We start from the raw sequence: 14,197 nt of genomic DNA, 5'->3' as shown, positions 1-14,197 counted from the left end.
TTGAACTTGATTACATAAACTTAACTATAACTTGCATACATTGAAAAAAATTTTTTTGATATAATTGAGCACTGAATTCTATTTTTCTTTGCCAGAAATCATCTAAACTTCATGCTAATTGCATACGAACATAGTCTAAAGTTGTACTAGACTTAGGCTAAAAGTTAAGCGTCTAGCTTAAGGCAAAGTAAATAATCTTCTGGATCAACAAGCATTATGCTAAGAAACATAAGCATAGCAAGATCTTTACCTGTCCCATTAGGATAGCATCGGACGCATCTAGTTTGATATTTCAAGGATGACTCTCTCCGTTGTTCAGGTTGAGACATATTTCGCAAATCATAGACATTTACATGTCTTCCTGCAGTTGCTACTACAAGGCGATGGCCAACTAAAGAAAGAGAGTAAACCCGTTCCGGCTGTGGGTATGTTCCAACAAGAGTGTGTTCTGGCCCACTTGCACCTCTGGGATCCCAGCATTTCAATGTTTTGTCCCAGCTGCCGGTAATCACTTGACCTGAAACAAGAATGGATCTGTTAATAAAATTACATGATGGACATTAAACTTCACATAATTGGGTATTCAAAAAGTCAAGTAGCTCTTCAATATGGCATCAACCATATAACAAAATAAACGGGCAAAAAAAAAAAAAAAAAAAACAGAAGATATGATAACAGGGGCATTTACATACATAGCACACCTAAACTTTCATATTTACACACATAGCACTCAAATCTTTCATATCACATAAAAAATAGCACTATTAGCATATTTTAAAACACATTTTCAAGTATAAGTTCATAGCAACAAAGTGCTATGTATGTAAATAAGAAAGTTTGGGTGTGAGATATGTGAATACAAGAATTGTGTGCTAAGTATGTAAATTTTTCAAGAAAATATTCGTGGAATCACATTCCAGGAAAACCTTAGAGAAAGGCAATCGATGCTATGTTCTTGTGTAGAGCAAGACCAAATACCTATACACGGCAATGATATCAAGAATACAAATGATCTACCTGAAGCTAATCTGACCTGAAGCAGAGTACATGTAAATAATGATAAATGTAAAATAAAAAATCAAACCATTTTAGAAAGAACATCTTCAAAATAGAACAAAACTGTTAGACCAGCATCTATGGAGTTTTCTGCCACGCCAAGTCCACAAAACAATTTGAAGACTTGTTTTAGGCGCACTGCTAAAAAGGCAATTCAATCATATATTACTTATTATTGTTTGGTATAAATAGGACTTAATATAATTAGAGTTAGAATATGTGATTGTTATTTAGAGTTTTAGGAGTTAGGGTTTGCGAGAGACTTGCCTACCTCTCGAAATGTAGGCCTATCGTTTATGTATGTGAGAATATATTGTTTTGTTTAGGTACCGGGAAAATAGAATATATTATTTTTGCCCAAATTTTTGCAGAAATTTGTCTTGTTCCAATCGAAGTGGTATCAGAGCTGTACCTGGGAGTAGTGGAAGCCAAGAAAGCCGATGTCGTGGAGGAGAAAATAGAGGAAGAGAAGCAAAATCAGATCGGGAATGAAGGAGTGTTTTTTTCTCCAAAGGTTCTTGTCCATGGATGAGCGATTCATGGTCGTGGAAGAAATAATGAAAAAGACCATTGAATTCCATGCAAACCCTCCACTGCCTACCACGGGATTGAATGACAGCATCTGGAATGGGATCAAACGACACCAATCGAAAGGAATTGCACAACATCAGGGTTATGTAGGGCGTTGAGTCGCTGCCTTAGGCTAATTCATGGTTGTGGAATTGAGCAAAGGAGTCGGAAGCGGATCCGAGCGATGGTATCAAAAGGAAACACACAATACCCAATGGTCAAAACGAGAGTGGACCCGAGTAACATTACTTGGAGGGAAATGCGTGAAGGAGTTGGAATCGAGTGAAGCAGACGAAACACGATAAATTCGGGCCTGGAAATGACCGAGTCGAAGGAATGTGTTAGGGAGGGACTGTGTGGCATCAGGAGGTCTAGAGCGAACGGCAGCAGGCGCAACGGGGAGACGACGTGTGATTCGAGGCTAAAGAAGATCGATTTGAAAAATTTCGACCTGAAAAAGAGAACTGCGATGGGTGAGACCTTGACTGAGTGTCGCATCCAATTTTTATGGATTTACCTATCTCATACCTAAACTTTCATTTTCACACACAACACTTTACTCATGGATGAAAATATGGATTTAACTATTAAAAGATGATAATGAGTGTTACTTTTCATATGATGTTTGTAATTATGAAAGTTTAGGCGTGAGATAAGTAAATATGAAGGTTTTGGGTGCTATGTATGTAAAAATCCCAAAAAAAATATGGGCTAAGGAAGGGAACCCAGGCACCGCTTCATGCATAAGTGGAGTGAGCTTGAGTTGAAAAATTTGTGAAGGAGACTCACGTATAAGGAAGCTAAAGATGTCAATCTTCGAAAAATATGATGTCTATGATTGGGTTTATCGAGTAGAGAGATACTTTGTTGTTAATAGGCTGACGGAGGAAGAAAAATTTATGGTGATGACCCTATGTTTGAAAGAGAAGGCTCTAGCGTGGAATCAATGGAGAGAATAAAATTAGCTATTCACAACATGGAAAGAATTCGGTGATCGATTCTTGGAGTGTTTCAGAACCACGTGATATGCGGATTTGCACGAGTAATTTTTTTCATGGGTCCAGGAAAGGTTAGTTATGGATTATAGAGAAAAATTTTAAATGTTATCTATTCGTTTGAGAGAAATATTGAAATCATTATTGGAAAGAAACTTCATGAAAGAGTTGAGGCCAAAAATTTGAACAACGCTTCATTTGGTGAGACTGCAAGGATTGAGGAAAATTATGAAATTTTCTCGATTGGTTAAAGATAAAAATGCAATAAAACGGGCTAATAGAAGCAACATAAGTGGAGTTTCGTACCAAAATGTTGCAACCACGAAGATACCCAAAGCTCAATGAGAATCAAGAGGGATGCTTCGTGTAAAGGGAATAATGGGACACAACAGTGGGCGACGTTCAATGTTTTACAGAGTAACATATTCAAGAAAAATGAGCCAAGATGTTATGTTTTTTATGTGATGACTAATTTGCCAAGGACAACATTGCAAGGAAACCTTATAGGTTCTCACAATATGTGACGAGGATGAATACAAAGAAATGGATAAGGTTGTGGTGGTGGAGGAGGAACACCCTCACTTGGATGTGGTAGAAGTCTTATTGAATTCAGTGATAAGGTTGACGCTGAACAACACTAATAAATTTTGAGAACAAATTGAAGAGTAGGACGTAGTGGTGTTTGTAAATAGTGGGGTCACCCACAACTTTTCGTCACTCAAGTAGTGAAGTAATTGGGGCTTGACATGGTTGACACGAAAAATTTTTGGAGTAATGATAGGGACGGGATAGGTGAAGAAGAGCAAGAGAGTTTATAAAGGAGTGATTTGGGATGATGCAAGGTATTAAGGTGGTGGTGGATTTTCTTCCTTTGAATTTAAGGAGCACTAACGTAATATTGGGTATGAAATGGTTTTAGTCTTTTGGGGAGACTAAGGGTATGTTTGGGTCAGTTGCATTTTATCAATAAGTTGTTGTGCAGCAGTTACCACAGGAAGTTACTACGCAGAAGTTGTTGTGGATAAGTTGGTTGGTTGTTATTTTTTGCAGTTTGAAAACAGTTGTGCGGCAACTGCTTTTGGACAAATGATCATTATGTCCACATGATAATGATAATTGAGTAATATTTTTGTAACAGAACAGTCATAGCAATAGATTTGATAATTGAGAAGCAAAAATTCACTTCATAAAAGTACAAAAAATAAAATATACACATCACTGAACAGTGTCATGGTTACTAAAATAAAGAAAAAAAATTATTAAAACAATATTTAATAATAAAATAATATTATTTTTAAAATGTAGTCGGCGTATGTCACAAGCTACGTCGTCCTTCAGGAATACTATCCATTCTCAATCACTATAGGCAGTAGAATCTGCCAGACAGTCAGCCCAACGGAAGAAGTCAAGCTCCTCCATAATTCTCTGCGGGCACATGTAGAATTGTCTTTCGTGGTTATGCGGTTGACATAACATCGACAGAGAAGTTCGAAGTCCACAGTGGCACAACAATCTAAGCTTTTGTTTGTCCAACCAAAGATGGAATGCTTAGGAAATGTGGTGTTAGCTACAGGGGTGTCAGCGGATCCATCTAATATGACAGTTATGTTTGAGTGATTACTACTTAAGATCTTGAAGGGTTGAGAGAATTTATGAGACTTAAAGGATACTACCGGAATGTTGTTAAGTGTTGCAACTCGATAGTGTGGTTGTTGATGGAGCAATTGAAGAATGATAAATTTTAATGGAAAAAGCAGTGATCCAGACATTTGGGAAGTTAAAAAAGATCATGACTGAGTGTATCATTGATGGCATCACATGACTTCCGCCAACCATCTATTGTAGAGATGAATGTTTCATGTTATAGTTTAGGCGCAGTCTTCATGCAGTTTCAACACGTCACTTATTTCAGTCAAGTGCTAACAATGAGAACTAGATTCAAGTCAATTTACGAGCGGGAGCTTATGGCAATTTTGTTTGTTGTTCAAAATTGACAACCTTATTTGTTAGAGCTGTGTTTTAGAGTACGCATGGATCAGCGCAACCTTAAATTTATGCTAGAAGAACGTATTGTGATTGAGGAACATCAAAGGTAGCTATATAAGCTATTGGAGTATGACTTTGAGATTCAGTGTTGCTCAAGATTAGAGAGGTCACTAATGTCTTATCAAAGTGGATGGAGTACCTCAATTGTTAGCTTTGTCAGTTCCTTTGGTTTTCGGCTTGGAGGTCCTGAGGCAAGAAAGTGAGGCAGATGAGAACTGGAGCAAGATCTGATCGGCTTTAACGAATGGCAAGAACAACTATCCTGATTGTTCACTGAATGATCAACATTTACTTACCATAAATGCTATGTACTATCTCGAAATTCAAGAGATATATCAAAGCTATTAATATATACAAAATAGAAAACACAATTTAAGGATAAAAGGAAGTGTTTCAAGTGATATACAGGGTGTTTTCCAAGTTTTTTGAAAAGACTTTCGGATAAAAGGAGATTTTTTGAGTGATACGTGTTGTGTAGAACACACCAATAAAGATTGGGTAGATATACAGTTTAGGCTCCGTTTGGTGCAACGGTGTGGCACCGCACCGCTGTTTTGGTCGTTTAGGTAAATTGTATTTTGGCAGCTCTTTCAAAAAGTTCTCATTGAAGCCAACATTTTCCCACCGCTCATGTCTAAGTGTGATGAGAGCTTTCTAATTGCGGTCTTACTTTTCAAAAAAAAATTGTAATGGTCACCACAGTTTTTTACAATATTAGATTATTCTTCAGCAGTTGCACAACAGCTTCTTAATAAGCTGCAGCCCCAAACGGAACATTAATCTTTTGGACTCAACTAATACTATTATGTCAGTGATTATATATTCAAAGTGTCTGTGGTTATGCCTTTCTTGTCAATTTGTACGTAGGATCTCTCTTGATACTTATACTCCAAGGTCTTTCTTTTTTCATCTTAAGACACTGCACCTCCTATACAGTTAGGAACTTCCATCATATTGTAATTCTCTCTTTGCAACTCTTTCAAATATTCCACATAGACGAGTAAAATGAAACCTCTTATTTTCCTTACTATAAGATCATAATCAAAAGAAAATAGAGGTGAATCAGTTATTCTATGCACATCTTATTCTTCTTGTATAGTGGAAAGTGAGCGAAACCTTCCTTATCTCAAGAGGTTTCAGACAAGTTAGAACCATTATCATGGGCATTCTCATTTTCAACTAATTCATTCGCTTTGCTAGCCCATATGTACTTCTTGTGAAGCCTCCTATTCTTGTATATTTATTGAGTCTTAGTTAGACTAGTGATAGTTTTAGAAGATGATGTAATTTTAAAGATTAATGGGGCATTGAAAATTTCACCAATACTGCAAAAAATTTCTCGTCCAGCATTACGACAGTGTTAGGGATTTCAAAGGCTTTGAAGACTTTGTCAATTTTTATTTACCTAGGAATAACAACAGCAATAGTCACAACAGATGATGTCTCGATAACTTTCTTCTTCATGGTGAAAAATCTCCTTCGGACTTGAGGTTAAATTCCATCAATAGCTTCTTTCATCAATACGTATCACCTGAAGAATCTCCTTTTATCTAAAAGTCCTTTCAAAAGATCTAGAAGATACATCGTATATCACTTGAAGCACTTCCTTTTATCCCTAAATTATGTTGTTTATCTTGCACCTGTTGTATTTTAAAATTTTTAAAATGTTATATATTCGTTTGAGAGGAGTACGAAAGCAGAATTGGAAAGAAACTTCATGAAGAAGTTGAGACCAAAAATTTGAGCAACACTTCATTTGCGAAGTCTGCGAGGATTGGAGAAAATTATGGAATTTGCTCAGTTAGTTGAATATAAAAAAACAATAGAACAGGCTAATATGAGCAACACAAGTGCAGCTTCATACTGGAATGTTGTAACCGTGAAGATACCAAAAACTAAAACAATGATATTTAAGAGGGATGCTTCGCGTGATATAAATAATGGGACACAATTAGAGGCAACATTCAAATGTTTCACGAAGTAGGATATTCAAAAGAAACGAGTCAAGATGTTATGTTTTTTATGTGATGAGAAATTTACAAGGACGTGGTTGTAAGAATCAAACCTTATAGATCCTCACAGTATGTGACAAGAGGATGTGGGGTATGAGAAAATAGATAAAGTTGTGGTGGAGGAGGAGGAGGAACACCCGCACCTCGATGTGGCAGAAGTTCTATTGAATTCAGTGATGAGGTTAGCATATGAAATTGTGGAGACAAATTGAAGAGTATGACGTAGTGGTGTTGATAAATAGTGAGCCACCCAAAACTATATCTCCACTCAAGTAGTGGAGTAGTTGGGGCTTGACGTGGTTGACACGAAAAATTTTGGAGTAATGATGAGGACGAGATAGATGAAGAAGAGCTGGGGAGTTTATAAAGGAGTGATTTTGATGTTGCAAGTTACTAAGGTGATGGATTTTCTTCATTAGAATTTCGGGAGCACTAATGTAATATTGGGTACGAAATGGTTGTATTCCTTTAGGAAGGCTAAAATGAATTGAAAATTTTTACAATAGAGTCTCAGAAGGCAGTGACTCTAGTTAGTGAAAGATCTTTGTGACACTCAAAGCCATGGTTAAAGCAATTCAAAATATAGGGTTTGGATTTTTTATCAAGTTAAATAGCATGGAAGAGACACGTGATATGGAGTTGGCAAAGATCATGGCACCGATCCGACGACCCCTATAATAATTTGTAAAATTTTCCCATTTTCACGTGGATTGCCTCCTTAAATGGAACACGAGCATGTGATAGCCTTGAGGTTGGGGTTTCTCCCATCAGTGTGTGCCTATTCAACTACTCCTAAGTACATAAGGACGAGATCGAGAGATCGATCCAAGAAATGTTGGAGGTCATGATCATACAACTCAGCATGAGCCTCTTTCTAGCCCAATCTTGCTATTGAAAAAGAAGGATCGGTGCTGGCATTTATGTGTGAATTATCGAGCAATGAATAATGAAACAGTACCCGACAAATTTCTCATCCCTTTGATCAAAGAGCTATTGGACGAGTTGCTTGGGTTTGTCCTACTTAAAAATTAACTTGAAGTCAAGATATCATGTGATTCGAATGCAATCGACGGATGTGAATAAGACTACATTTCAAATTCATGAGGGTCACTTCGAATTTCAAGTTATGTCATTCAGGCTCACCAACACACCGACTACATTTCAATCACTAATGAACAAGGTATTTCAACCTTTCTTCCAAAAATGTGTTGGTGTTCTTTGACAATATTCTAGTGTACAACTATTTTTTGGAAGACAACATTGATCATTTGAAGGTGTAGACAGTACTCGGTGAGCACTAGCTCTACGCTAACTTAAAGAAGTGCTTGTTTGTCCAACCAAAGATGGAATGTTATGTCGGCTACAGGGGTGTCGGCGGATCCATCTACTGTGGAAGTTATGTTGGATTGGCCACAATCTAAGATCTTGAAGAGGTTAAAATTATTTATAGAACTTACAAGATACTATCGGTAGTTTTTGAAGTGTTGCAGCCCAATAGTATGGTTGCTGATGGAGCAATTAAAGAATGATAACTTTTACTGGGAAAGCGGTGACCCAGACTTCTGAGAAGTTTAAAAAGATCATGTATCAGTCATGGCTCAAATGACTTTCACCAACCATCCATTGTAGAGATGGATGTTTCTTGCTATGGTTTAGGCATAGTCTTCATGCAGTTTCAACAACCCATCATTTATTTCGATCAAGTGCTAACAACGAGAATTAGACTCAAGTCAGTTTATGAGTGGGAGCTTATCACAACTGTGCTTGCTATTCAAAATTGATAACCTTATTTGTTAGAGTAGTGTCTTAGAATACACATGGATTGGTGCAACCTTAAATTTATGTTAGAACAGCATATTGTGACCGATGAACATCAGAGGTGGCTATCTAAGCAATTGGATTATGACTATGAGATTCAGTGTTTGCCCAGGGTTAGAGAATAAGGTTGCTAATGCCTTATCACAGCGGATGGAATACCACAATTGTTAGCTTTGTCAGTTTCTTTGGTTTTAGGTTAGGAGATCCTGAGTTAAGAAAGTGAGGCAGATAAGAACTTAAGCAAGATCTGATCGGCTTTAGTAAATGGAGAAAACAACTATCATGATTATTCACCGAATGATCAATGTTTACATTACCATGAATGTTATGTATTACCTCGGAATTCAAGAGACATATCAAAGTTATTACAAAAGTTTCACAACAACGCTATTGGGGGCACTCAAGCATGCTCAAAACATGTTGGAGGATAACAGTAGAATTATATTGGGTAGAAATGAGAGAAGATGTGGAGGACATGATATTAAGTTGTGATGTGTGTCAGCAGCACAAGTACATGGCAATAGCACCTGGGGTGGGGGGGTTGCTACAACCTCTAACATTATTCGAGAAAATATGGGCGGAGGTGATGATGGACTTCATTGAAGATTTATCTCAATAAAAAAGATTTACAATAATTTTGGTGGTGGTGGACCTTGAGCAAATATGCTCAGTTTATCTCTTTGTCACCCCTACACTATTATTTTTTTCACCCTTATTTTTATATGGGAGGTTGTTCATTTGCACAGGAATCCAGAACAGATAGTGTCGGATCAATACAATGCCTTCTTGAGATATTTCTTTGGGGAGCTGCTTAGAATGCAAAGGACCGTATTGAAGAAAATATAGCGTGCCACAAACTAATGGAAGATCTGAAATAATTAATTGAAGTGTGGAAACATATTTGTGATGTTTTGTATTTGACGAACCCCAATAATGGGCTAAATGGCTACCCAGGATAAAATATTGGTACAAAACTTCGTATCATATAGTTTCTCACACTACTATTAAAATCTTGTATGACTGTGATCCACCAGATTTGGTGCATTATAGACATAATACTATGTTGGTATCTCGAGTGGATTAGTACTTAGAAGAAAGCGACAAGGTGTTAACAAATTTGAAGGACAATTATTGAAGGCTCAACAATTTATGAAGAAATAGGCCGACCAGCATCAAAGGGATGTGCAATTTGCGATGAGAGACAGTGTGTATCTAAAACTTGGACACAATCGACAAAATACATTGGCAAGACCCAAGAATGAGAAACTCTTCCCACACTATTTTAGTCCTTCTAAGATCACGGAGTGCATTAGTGGGGTGGTTATCATTTAAAATTATCGACTTCATCAACACTTCATCCAGTATTCCACGGATCGCAGCTAAGGCACGCTATTGGGGATAATGTGTCTTTGTTTTCACCCCATTACCTTAACTTAGGGCATGAAAATTCTCTTGGAGTCACCGGTGTTGAAAGGGGTGCGCAAGGAATCAATAGATGGGAATGAAGTGTTGATTAAACGGAAATGATTGTCGGATCATGACATCACATGGGAGTCATACGATTAGATCCAACAGTGATTTTCTATTTTTCACCTTGAGAACGGAAGAGAACTAATGTTAAACTGGCATCTGTGACGTTTTCCGTCAGGCTGGGCCCGCCAAATAAATTGTAGACTTGTTTTAGGCATAAGGCTAAAAGGGCAATTTAGTCTTTTGTTAGTTATTATTATTTGGTACAAATATGGCTTAATGTGATTAAAGTTAAGTTAGGTGATTATTATTTGGAATCTTAGAAGTTAGGGTTTGGAAGAGACAATCCTGCATCTCGACTCGTAGGCCTATCTATTATGTATTCAGCATTGTATTTTGTTTTGGTACCGGCGAAATAGAATATATTATTTATGCCATAATTTTTGTGGAAACTTGTCGCATTCCTATCAAAAAGTTGATGCAAATTGTCAGTCAAATAGAAGAAATTATTGAAATTATTGGTCAAATTGGCTGCAAATTGGCTGAAAAAAAAAAAAACCAAACATCTATAATAATCCAAGAACACTTGCAAATATAATTCTATAATTATAGTGTCACTGTAATAAAAGAAAATATTGAATGAGTAATTGAGAAACAATAAATTTTATACCATTCGACTTATGAACTGTTACATTTTGGAATTTTTAGGAAGATAGAAATCTATGAACACAGAAAATACTAGTATATGGATACAAGAAGAAATGCAACCACCAACCTGCTGCATAAGAGTATTCAACACAACGTACTGGAGCATCATGACGTCCCAAAATATCCTCCTTGCCAGAGCTGAAGACATGCCTATTTTATAAGAAAAGAATTATCAGAAAAAGGAGCTTTTTAACTCTTCTAAGTGGTATAAGAAAATTTCAAATTTAAAATGCAAACATTGCCATTTTAAGAGAAGAGGGAGTACCATCTTAAACGGAGTACCATCTTAAATGGAGTAACATCTTAAAACGGAACTCCCCCAAAATAATTTGAACTTTCTTATTCTTTAGTGAGAGGAAAAGCTTAGTTTATTTAATTATTTATCAGATGTTTGCTCAATCTACATATCATATCTAACTATATACCACATATACATACTATAGATACCATATATTAAAGACCAATCAGTGAGAAAACCTGTCCTTTTAAAATGGAGCGCACTTAAACTTTTTAAATGTGTTTGTTCCATAGTGTGTAGAATAAGTATTTATAATTTAATAGGGGCAAGACGCATCTAACACCTATTATAATCTAGATAAGTAGATATCATATCGAATTATATATGACACCTAAATATTTATGTACTATATATTAAACTACAGATAGAAAAACGCTTACATTTAAAGACTTACAATTCTACAAACAAAGATAAATCAATATTCCAAAATAAGGGTCCTTAAAATTTCTGCATTTCTTATTCTAAATGGAGATAAGTGTTATATATTTGAAAGGAACAATGCACATCAATCTAATCTACATGATATATATATATATATATATATATATAGAGAGAGAGAGAGAGAGAGAGACACACACACACACACACACACACAAACACGCACACGCACATATACATGCATACTAAGACTTTCGAGACAAGTATGGATGCATTCTACAGCCATATAAAACAAACATGTCAGGAAAGTGATACAATCGGAGCGGATTAGTCGTTTCAGATTAGGTATAACACGGCAGCAAAGTGTTTGAGACGCAACCAGGCATTTCAAAAGTACCATAAAGAGCATTACAATTTCAAGACATTTCGTTAAGGTATGTCGATGAGAACGAGTTAACAATGTTAAAATACACCATATACTTCACACGGACCAGCAAATTTAAAGCCCAAAATATACACTTATACAAATTGCTAATAGAATCCACAGATCGCCTCCTACCTCCGAACGGTACAGTCCGCGCTGGCACTGAAACCAGATGAATCGTCGTGGAAGCAGCAGTCGAGAACGGGGCCGCCGTGCATGAACTCACCCTTGAGCACATTCGCACTGGCATCGTAGAGACGAACACTCTGCTCAGAGAAAGAAAACCCTAAAACCAGCATCCCGATGCAATTCGCACAGTCCAGCTTAGAACAAAAAGAAGAAAACTTTACCTTGTCCCAGGATGAAACGAGAAGGTGGTCGCTGTGATTTGAGAAGCGGAGGTTCGAGATGCCGTCGGAGGGAGGGTTGGCGAGTTCTCTACCACTGCCGGAAGGAGGAGCTCCGCTCATGGCAGCGGAAGCAAGAGATTAGAGATTCTTTTCCGGTGATTGTGATAAGCAAGAATGAACCTGCTTTGGGTTCTAGAGAGAGAAATGGAGAAGGAAGGAGAGAGAGAGCGGAGGCGGAAAGAGGTTTGAAAACTGGAATTTGAATGATTTCTTGCAGCCCGCCGGTCTCGCAGTTCTCTCCATCAGATCAGTTTCTCTTCGGGCCCGAAAAATTATTGCATACGGTGATCTACGGTGGTGGGCTCCACTTCAATTTTTTTTATTTTTATTTTTATTTAAAAAAAATCTGGCTGCAATCTCACATCATTATGATCTATGATGTAGATCGGACATCGTATACAATAATGGAGACACAAAATTACCATGTGGCAATGGAATAAATGTATGGATTTAGAGCCCGTTTGGGACAGCTTATAAGTGCGGGCGGCGTTTTCAAAACGCCGCCTCGCTGTTTGGTACCCACTTATCGCCAGATTATTGAAAATTGCGTTTCCAAAATTGTAAAAGACGCGGACCGCGCGCTGACCCCCGCGTTCCGCGTTTTACAATTACAATTTACGCACTTGTCCTTCTTTTTTCCTTCGCCTCTCCCGTGACCTAGGGCCCTCGCTCTCGCTCGCTCTCGTCTCTGTTGAGATCCCCGACGCGCAGCTTTGAAGCCACCCAGATCGCAGCCGTTCTCCCGTCACCAGCCCGATCGAGGCTCGATCCAGCAACCCCTAGCCTCTCCCTCGCGTCAGCGAGCCGACCGACGCAGGATCCATCCCCGGTCGTTCTCTCGCATAAGCTTGACATTCGATGTCGGATTGAGCAGCGGAGAATCCATCGACATTTTCCACCTACTTCATTTTTTTTGTAGCCCTCTTTGGTTTTCCTCGCTACAGGTATATCTTCTTCGTTTTCCTAATATTTTGTTAGATCGCTTAGATGCCATGAAGATGATTTAAGTTTTCCATATAAAAAGATGAATTATAGGTATAAATTTGTTATATCAAGAAGCTTTCTTATCAAAAAAAGGTCTATTACTTCTCTAACTACTATCATCTATAAAATTATAAAGAAACAAAATTATAAGTTTTTCGACCCAAAAATTTATATCATTGAAGGTTCATTTTAAAAGGCTTTATATGATTAGGAAAAAGCATGTTAGTAGAGTATATCACAAATGCAGACCATGCCAGACATCTAAAGTTGTACTTTTAGGTAATATGTGTAGCAATAAATGTCAATCCATGCAGCAAGTTCATTTGGAAAACATATCAATGCATGAAACTATTGTCTGAGTTAGGTAGAAAACTAATGTCAAGCACCACTTTGGGTCATGCTTGTAGTGAGGGTTGTGAGTAAGCCCATGAACTTGCTATAAAGCTAGATTAATACCCATTCAAGTTAGAGTATAGATAAATGTTATTTGGTCCACTAACTAAAATATAAACTACTTTGTGATTTTTTAGAGGGTTGATATAGAAATTGTTCTTTGGTTTTGTGATTTATTTGCCATGAAAAGAAACATTTTGTGCTTATCCATTAATCTGACAGAACTCAATGAGTAAAGCTAAAGAGGCTGGAACATCAGCTATGTGGGATAAAGAAGTTACTATGATCTTTTGTGATTTATGTGTAAGGGAGGTTGAGGTGGGAAATAGACCCACTACATTTTTTAACAAAGAAGGGTGGCGAAATATCTTGATTAAATTCAAACAAATGACTGGAAGAGATTACAATCGAATGAAAATGAAGAACAAATGGGACCAGTTAAAGAAGGATTGGAAAATATGGAAAGAACTGAAAAGGGGATCAACGGGAATAGACTGGGACCCAGTTAAGCGCACAATAGATGCACCAGAAGAATGGTGGGCTGAAAAACTTCAGGTGCATAATTTACTCTTTCTATTTTATGTTTAATATAATTTTGCCTGACCTGACACTATTTTATTAATGCACATTTGTTA

General features: G+C 37.2%; 1 protein-coding gene across 1 annotated transcript; it reads right to left on the bottom strand.

Moving 5' to 3' along the window:
* Positions 1-250: 250 nt before the first annotated feature.
* Positions 251-12,456, bottom strand: LOC110033531 (mitotic checkpoint protein BUB3.1-like; the record flags this gene model as incomplete). The annotated part of the gene is given in 4 exon segments (XM_020737547.1): positions 251-517; positions 10,743-10,825; positions 11,911-12,041; positions 12,126-12,456. Coding segments are annotated over 4 exon segments (601 nt in total), but the record flags the coding sequence as incomplete, so codon positions are not given.
* Between the last annotated feature and the right edge of the window lie 1,741 nt (positions 12,457-14,197).

This window comes from Phalaenopsis equestris, unplaced genomic scaffold, assembly GCF_001263595.1.
Source record: "Phalaenopsis equestris unplaced genomic scaffold, ASM126359v1 Scaffold001213, whole genome shotgun sequence".
NCBI lineage: Eukaryota > Viridiplantae > Streptophyta > Magnoliopsida > Asparagales > Orchidaceae > Phalaenopsis > Phalaenopsis equestris.
The sequence above is the reverse complement of the archived record's forward strand: the minus strand, read 5'-3'. Positions and strand labels throughout refer to the sequence as shown.